The sequence below is a fragment of the Gigantopelta aegis genome, chromosome 11 (genome assembly GCF_016097555.1).
Source record: "Gigantopelta aegis isolate Gae_Host chromosome 11, Gae_host_genome, whole genome shotgun sequence".
Taxonomy (NCBI): Eukaryota; Metazoa; Mollusca; class Gastropoda; order Neomphalida; family Peltospiridae; genus Gigantopelta; species Gigantopelta aegis.
The window spans coordinates 12,370,890-12,379,588 of record NC_054709.1 but is presented as its reverse complement, the minus strand read 5'-3'; the positions used below and the strand labels follow the sequence as shown (position 1 = coordinate 12,379,588).

General features: G+C 36.7%; 1 protein-coding gene across 1 annotated transcript; it reads right to left on the bottom strand.

Annotated features, from left to right (window-relative positions):
* Nucleotides 1-212: 212 nt before the first annotated feature.
* Nucleotides 213-8,133, bottom strand: LOC121385317 (heterogeneous nuclear ribonucleoprotein A2 homolog 1-like). The gene is made up of 8 exons (XM_041515951.1): nt 7,860-8,133; nt 5,920-6,040; nt 5,071-5,284; nt 4,347-4,445; nt 3,295-3,342; nt 2,276-2,488; nt 1,812-1,870; nt 213-942 (listed from the first exon to the last, which is right to left on the bottom strand). The coding sequence occupies exons 1-7, from the start codon at nt 8,000-8,002 to the stop codon at nt 1,833-1,835; spliced, it is 876 nt and encodes a 291-aa protein (XP_041371885.1). The 5' UTR covers nt 8,003-8,133; the 3' UTR covers nt 213-942; nt 1,812-1,832.
* Between the last annotated feature and the right edge of the window lie 566 nt (nt 8,134-8,699).

Sequence of the window (8,699 nt, the reverse complement as noted above, 5' to 3'; positions counted from 1 at the left end):
CACTGGCTGGAATGAAAAATGGCTCAACAGGCCCATTGATCGATACCAAACTGACCATGCATCAAGCGAGTGCTTTACCAAATGGCTACGTCCCACAATCCATAATCCAAGTTACGGGAGCTATTAATCACTTCCATTTTTTTTTTTTTTATCACCACCAGAATTTGAATATAAAAGCAGCGAATTAAAAAAGTAAATTAAATACTAAGAAAGATATTAAAAACATTTATTAAGACCAGTGACAATGATAGTAACAGATGAGACGTTAAAAACAAATTAATGACAATGTCTAAAATACTCGTACAAAACTGAACAGGTCTCCTGCAAAACCATTCTTTTAGTTTTAGCAAGATCACAAGTGTCCATTATCACCACAAGTCAAAATTTGGCACAAGCCTGCTGTGTCCAACACTAAACACGTCACAAGACGCTCCTGAGGAAAGGTAAAAACAAAAAGTTTTGGTATATCAACATCTGGCTGGCATCATAAAATTTCAAGGTTACTGTGCGACAGAATCTAGGCATATACCCAGGATTTTTCCAGCCTTTTTTAAATTTTTTATTTCAAAGACTGATACACATATTTCAATATCTAGCAGGTATAGCATTCTCGATTTCGTTAGCTTTCCTGCCATTAGTGGTTCTTGATTTTCTGTATCTAGCAGTTGTTGATGAACGAACATGGCTGTTAACTGCTTGTTGATAGTTTCACTGACAAACTTAGCTCTGATCTAACTGCCTGCTGATAATTTCTCTGATGCTTAGCTCTGATTTAACTGCCTGTTGATAATTTCACAGATGAACTAAGCTCTCATCTAACTGCCTGCTGATAATTTCACTGTCCAGTTAAGATATTGGATAATCTGATACTATGTGTGCCTGATGAATATAGCTAACCGGTTGTCCAAAATTTCCTCTGTAAAGATCACTGTGCCTGCCTGCCTGAATATAGGTAAAGAACTAGGTGTTAAATATTTTACAGAACATAGCAATAACAGTGATACAATTGAATTGGTACTTTAATGCATGCAAATCAGTAATGGGAGTTATCACTGCATCGGTGCAGTATTGACTTAAATTAAAATGCAGCTTTTGTGCTTTGATAAAAGTGTTTACTTGAGCTCGTAAACAGGGGCTTCATTTACCTATCATTGAGTTGAGCCACAAAGTCAAAACTTGCTACATATAGAGCAAATACAAGTTAGTTACTCTTGTTGAAATCTCATGGTAATTACATGCATGGTCAAACCACTCCTGGTAAGCAGGTAAATATTTTTTTTACATTAAATGTTTGTACGTTTCTCAATTTTGGATCCTAATCACATATTGGCGTCATTTTATTCAGATACGGTTGTCTTATAGATACATACTTAAAATCAGTACCCATGATAAATATGATTTACGAATGATACTAAGCCACATTTTAGGGGTATCCATGTCAGAACCGCTGTAGATTACGTACAAAATATAGTCCCAATATGTCCAATTATAGATTATCCAGGTATGAAATAGGTAATTCAGAAAACGTAGTTTGACATTTTTAAAATTATTAAGTTTATTAGCATTCTCAAATAGCCCAAGACGACTCGGTGAGTGCAAAAATCATGACTGAATTTGTAATCGGATATTTCCCCTCACAATTTCTCTACCTAAACTTCATATTTTACAGCCAAGATGCATGATATTTAACCATGTAATTTGCCAGTTTAGCAAAGGGAAAAAGTGTTAATATTAATCATGATTACATATAGTGTCCCTATTTATAAAGAGTTTCAGGCTGTTGTACGAGAAATTCTCAGGACATCACTTACCTGGTAGTCTTCAAATAGCACTTATCGTCCACCATAACCTCCACCACTGCTGTATCCACCTCCAAAAATTAATAAAACATTTCCATTTATAAATTTACGTTATATGCATTGGCAAAATTTCATGACGATTGATATTTGTTTTTTGCCAAATAATTTGGTGAAACAAGTTTAGAAAACTATGTGAGACAGGCTAACATGGAAATGGAGACCAAAACCTGCAATTACCCTCAGGTTGGACTCGTAGACCAAGAAAAATCACATGAGATATATGTTACACAATTCTAGACAATATTTGACCAATCATTAAATTTCCGCTACATTCTTTACAATATAACGTCATCCCATTGGTCCAGCCGCAGCAATGGGAGTTCGTTCATTTCCTGATGAATGTAAAAATTATGTTGTTAGGGAACGTCACACTTGATCAATAAATTAAAATTAAACAATTCGTCTAGACTACTCACCTCCATATGGTCCCTGTCCTCGCTGTGAGTAACCCCCTCCGCTCTTCATGGATCCCCCTCCGTATCCTTCCCCGTAACCAGATCCAAATGAACTGCCTCCCCAGCTCCCTCCACCTCCCTGAGAGGCACCGTAACCCGCTCCGTACGAGTCGCCATATCCTCCACTCTGACCTCCATAGCCTCCTCCACTCTGACCTCCATATCCTCCACCACCTGGAACAAAGTGAAATGTGAAAGTACTGTGTGATCTTCTTACCAGTGCGATCATCTTAAATATTTAAAGTGTTTAATCAGTGGCTAGTACTATCTGGTTAACTTGTTCAGTCAGTGACAAATAAAGATACAACTCCTGGGGTGGGTATTTGGGTTGTATGGGTGTCCGTGAAAATAAGTTGTTGCCTATTTTCAGGCTCCATTTAGAGACAGAACTAAATGATGTGACAAGCATTTTTTTTAAAAAGCATTTAAGTTTGTTTCTTTAGTTCTGTTTTAATCCTATTATCATTTTTGTTGTCAGATTTCCTGTCAGTGGGTCCATTGGGCTATTTCTCATTCCAGCCAGTGCGCCACGTGTGGTATATCAAAGGCCGTGGTATGTACTACCCTGTCTGTGGGATGGTGTATATAAAAGATCCCTTGCTGCTAATCGAAAAAGAGTAGCCATGAAGTGGCGATAGTGGGTTTCCTATTTCATTATCTGTGTGCTGCTTAACCAAGTTTGATGTCATAATCGTAAATAAAATGTGTGCGTGTCAAATAAAACATTTCTTTTTTTTCTGTTAACAGCAAGAGTTTAATTCTGCACTATTAAAATACTCGTTTCATAGATCGCTATACTATTTAATATTAAACTACTTGCTAATCAATTTTCAATTGACGGAAAAATTGATAATCAAGATTTTAAAAACAATGTTCTCCGACATAGGAACAACCTTTTAGTATTTGAATGAAACATCAACAAATCATTCTACAATTTAATTAGTAACATTTACAATCATTGATTCGACCAAACCACTTACCTCCCCCATATCCTCCGCCACCACTATAACCTCCTCCACCACCTCGTCCTACAAGAAAAAATATGCACTAAAATTAATAAACATAATTTTTTGTGTAATGAACTCTCCCCCAATTTAGCAAGCAGACAAATTTGTATATCCCTTTATGCTCACAATATGAACATGGTACATACCAACTGCTACATATCATGGCCAATTAAAAAAAAATTAAACAACTATATGCATCCATTTTTTTCAATTTTGTCATAAATGACCGATTATAAATTTTGGAACAAGTTCTATTGTAAAAAAAAATTCTGACAAGGGTCTCAAGTATATCAAATCTTGGAACAAAAACAAAACAAACTAAAACGAGAAAACAAATCCCACCACCAAACCCAATTCTGTTTTATAAGTAGTATTTTCCCTAGAGATTTGTGCTAAACACAAAATATTAATTAAATGAAATTAATATGCTCTTTAATAAAACAATGGTAAAATATACAACATGAATATTAAAATAATATATTTTCCGATTTCAGAGTTAATTATTGAAAAGGCTCATTTAATCTCAGGGCAGCATGGCGCTGATTAACTCAAGATGGTGCTATACTACTGTGGCATGCCCCCAAGTTCAGCCAGCCAACGTTTTGCCACCGTTCAAACTATTTCATTGGTTTCCAAATTTGGTTTACCGTGTCGAAGCGCATAAAGCAGCAAAGAGGACATTTTTCTGCTCAGTCTGGCTGAACTCTGCCTACATGCCGCTACATTCTAAAACAAGCTCGAGAACAGCGACAGAAATAAGCAGAATTTTTCATTTGTTCATTGAGAAATCTACTTGTCCAGTAATATTTCCACTTGTCCAAATGTATGTTGTCTTATTCAAGTACAAGGACGGTGAGGGACAGTAGTTTTGATTTCTCAAAATACAACTACACTGAACACTTTTACTTGTCCACTGGAACAACCATTGGGGTACATTTTGCTTGTCCGAGCAGATTTTCACTTGTCAGGACAAACGGACAAGTGCTTATTTCACTGGAGAACACTGAAGTGATTGACATGCTTACCTCCCCTGCCACCTCTTCCTCCCCGGCCTCCTTCACTGTCCTTCGACTGAGCTTTCTTCACCTCCAGCTTCCTGCCATTCACGTCATGGAACTTCTTCACTGAAATTCAATTTTTTATTATTTATAAAAGCTGAGCAGTCTGATAACCAAATACAGGTGTGTATGTTATACTAGCTGAACTATCTACACTAGTTATCGTTTGGCGAAAACATGGTCCTGGACGGTTTTCGTGATCATAGTCATCAGTGTGCGATTTTGGTTAAAATTTGCAAGTGTTATAAGGTCTCCCTGTATGCAAATCTTTAGAGCCCACCACCAACCCAGTGAGTCCTGCTGTGCATCTCCAGTAGAACAGAAAACACACTAGTTAAATGGTTTGCATGAACAATTATGGAAAAGAATGCTATTCAAGACTGGTTTCCCAGGATTTTGAGATGTATGTTGACTCAGTTTGAAGAATCAATATAATTTGTACAAACATTTTTTTAACGAGCCATGCGGACTCGTATGCCGAGATTTTTTACTACATGAATTTACTCTGACATAAACATTGCACTTTAAAATAATCAGTTTTGTTTTTATTTTGCGTATAACAAATAATAAACTATTCTAATATTACTTTTATTGGGGGAATTTTTTTTTTTTAATGTGTTGCTTAATTATTGTGTCGATGTGTCGCATTAATTACTTGCTCTCGTTAAATTTCATGATTTACAGTACTTACAAACAGCCTTATCGACAGCGTCATGATCGTCGTATGTGATGAAGGCGAAACCTTTCAGCTTGCCGGTGGTCTTGTCTGTGATCATGTTGACTTCCTCGATCGTGCCGAACTCATTAAACGCTTCTCGCATCTGTTCGTCCGTCGTGTCGTCCTTCAGGCCTCCCACAAACATCTTCTTTACCGACTGCTGCGAATTGGAACTCCCACCAGACTCCTGAACCAAAAAATGTATTTTTGTTTAACACCAATAGTCTTACGGGCTAGCTCTGGGTCAGCAGAAAATTTCACCAAATTAACTACTAAACTTACAAAAATTGCATAACGCCAGTTATTTTGTAACATGAAATTATTTGACCAAACTAAAAAGAAATTGTTTCTGAAATTCGCGAGTGGCGAGTACCAGAGTTATCCCTGCTACAGCACAGTGATTTATCAACCATCGGGTATTGGTTGTCAAAACATTCGGTCATTTTTGACATGTCGTGTTACGTTTTTCCCCGTTAAAAGGAATCTTTTATATGCACCATCCCCAGACAGGATAGCACATACTACTGCCCAGCTCTAATATAAATGATAGACAGACATGGTCTTTTATATTTTGGGAGTCCATCTCTAAACCAGACACTTCCGATACAGAAAGAAATGTTTTATTTAATGACACATTGAGCCTCGCAGAGCACTCACTCAGGGTTTGGAGTCGGTATGTGGATTAAAAATCCCATGCCTCGACTGGGATCTGAACCCAGTACCTACCAGCCTGTAGATCGATGGCCTAACCAACGATGCCACCGAGGCCGGTCTTCCGATACAGTCTAGGATTCACGACAATAAAACTAAAAAATAACAAACCTCTCTTGGCATGGCTCGTTTTGACTCCACCTCGCGACCGTCTATCGTATGTGGTCGGTTACCCTGAGCTTCATCCACTTCAGACGCCAGCTTGTATGTGATGAAACCGAACCCTCGTGACCTGAAAAATATGGTAAAAATACATACACCATGCCATTTCAGGGTCACACTGTGGCCCCCCATTCACGTTTTGCCGGCCCATTCTCTGCACTGAAAATATTACAGGGAACATGGTTTAGAAAATCTTGATTCACGATATTTGTAGTCAAATGAAAATGTATTAGCAACTATATCGTTTTATTTAAAGTTGCGTACCGATATGCATCGAATCGCAAAGCTGAATGTTCCCTGTATTCAAATATATAATTTACCTCAACAATAGCTTTGAAAGACACTATGGTTAATTATTAAAATTAATTTTGAATTGTTATTTATGAGAACATTTGGGAATTTTGAATTAAAAAAAAATGTTTTTAGCGAGAGAGAGAGAGAGAGTATCTTTGCTAGACAATGGTTGAATGTTGCCATCTTTGTGTGGAATTGATTGCTGATTGAGAGCCAATTTGGTAACAAATGTGGTCAGCAAAACATTGATTGGGAACAATAGCAAATCTTATGGAATATGGCAACATATGTTGGCAAGAGTTCGACCCATACCCCTCTTTGATTCGGGTAGTTTTAGGTATAGGGTTACGGTTAGTCTTTAGAGCAGTTGATATAGTAGGAGGCCTACGGGTCAAACTTTCCCATATGTGCAAAAGTAAACACATTGACTTCATAAATTCTCTGGCATAACTACTGATATGACTTCAAAAAAAGTAGGGGAACTCTAATAAGAATTTACAAAATGTTAAGGTATATTGGCTGTGGGGAATGGTTATATGATAATAGTGAATTAATTGGGCAAACATTACAACCGGTAGTTCAGTATTACAGTAAGTTGTATGACCACCAAAGTGTCTTGAAAAACAATTGGGGTCAGAGGTGAAATTTGACAGTTTTTTTTTTTTAATCGGTAAAACGCAAATTCAAACAATAAAAATGACTAAAAACAATACAGTAAGAACTGTTTGATCAATAGAATGAGAGAGATTGACAAAAATAATGTTCGACAGTGATTAATGGACCTTTCTGGAAATTGTACGGGGCAACTGTGATGCATGTGCAAACTATGGAATGTGTTTTGGTGTGTTGATAAACAGACCTGAACCTTCTTTACTAGGATGTCTGGTCAAAACGTATGTTTGGTACAACAGCTGATATTAACATTAATATTTCAGGTCTTATTATAACAGTAAATTTACAAAACCCCCACAATAACACGATTTCACACACATCTCATAAAGTAAGCTGTAGTAGGTCCAATCTAATCACAAATTAGCTCCACTATTACATCTGGATCTGTCCACCAATCAAAACCTTACTTGCAGAATCATGCCAGTGATTTAAAAATAATTTGAAAATATTCCGAATTATCCTGAGGGTATACGATATGTTTCATGTGAATTACGAATGCCTTATTTAGACCAGTAGAACTAATTTTAATTTTAATCAGATTGCTAACAACACTGCATAGTCTCCAATGTCCAGGTAACATTTCTTCTGTAAATAATAATTTAAATATTGACCAATCACACTTCGCCTTTTATAACGTTATTTGGGAGCATACAAATTCTAAAAATATCAGGCGAGTATTTTAGTGTCCGCAGTGCAGCGAACCATACAAATATGTACGGGATGGGTTATCAGTCTTAAATTTTACATTAAAAATTATTTTTATTTATTTATATATATATATATATAAAAACTAAATCAGTCTTCAGTTTTACATTACAAATTATTTATTTTTTTATGGCATTCGTAATTCACACGAAACATGTATACCCTCAGGATAATTCGGAATTTTAATTAGACTGGCTGTGGTTGTAGGTCGTACATACCTCTTAGTGTTTGGGTCTTTCATGACGATACAGTCAATGACTTCTCCCCACTGTCCGAAATGTTCCTTCAAACCATCTTCGGTCGTGTCGTAACTCAGACCACCGATGAAGAGTTTTCGGAACTGTTCGTGCTCTGGATCCATATCTTTCTGAAAACTTGATCTTCCCCCACCTCTACCTCTTCCCCCTCCCCCTCCCCCTCTGCCACCACGGTAACCACCTCCCCCACCTCCTCCATAACCACCACCCCCACCTCCTCCATCACCTCCATATCCTCCAAACTGAAAAAAAGAAGAATTTTAAACATTTAAGGTGTGGTCTCACTTAACCATACATGGAAAAAAAATAATTCAAAATCTTAATTAGCAATATTTCAAGTCAAATGAAAATTTATTAGCAACTACTGTATAGTTTTTTTAAAATGTGTAAAATCTCTGAAACTTGGGTAGCAAACTGCGACACGATACTGAAAAAAAATAGTTCCTTGCCATATTGTAACATTTACTTATTAATGCAAAATAAAAACATTTTAAATTAACTTGTTTGTGTTGTCACTAGCAAATGTTAAGTTCAACTGTCTTCAAGACCAGAACAAGCCAAGTGTCCTCTAGTACTGATCAGTGTTCGAAATAAGCACTTGTCCATATGGCATGACAAGTAAAAATGTGCTTGAACAAATTTGATCTCAATGGTTGTCCACAGACAAGAAAAAAATTTCAATACAGTTTTACTTGAGCAGTACACAAAGGATCGTCCTTGCACTTTCAGAAACCATTTAATTGAAAAAGTGCAGCAAATATTGAGGTGTACTTGTCCGGTGTGGACTAGTAAACCGTTTTG

Coding starts and splice junctions, on each gene's coding strand:
- LOC121385317 (XM_041515951.1), bottom strand. CDS start 8,002: ATGGATCCAGAGCACGAACAGTTCCGAAAACTCTTCATCGGTGGTCTG. Junction 6,041..7,859: donor AAAGACCCAAACACTAAGAG/GTATGTACGACC, acceptor CATATTTTTCAG/GTCACGAGGGTTCGGTTTCA. Junction 4,446..5,070: donor CGCTGTCGATAAGGCTGTTT/GTAAGTACTGTA, acceptor ATTGAATTTCAG/TGAAGAAGTTCCATGACGTG.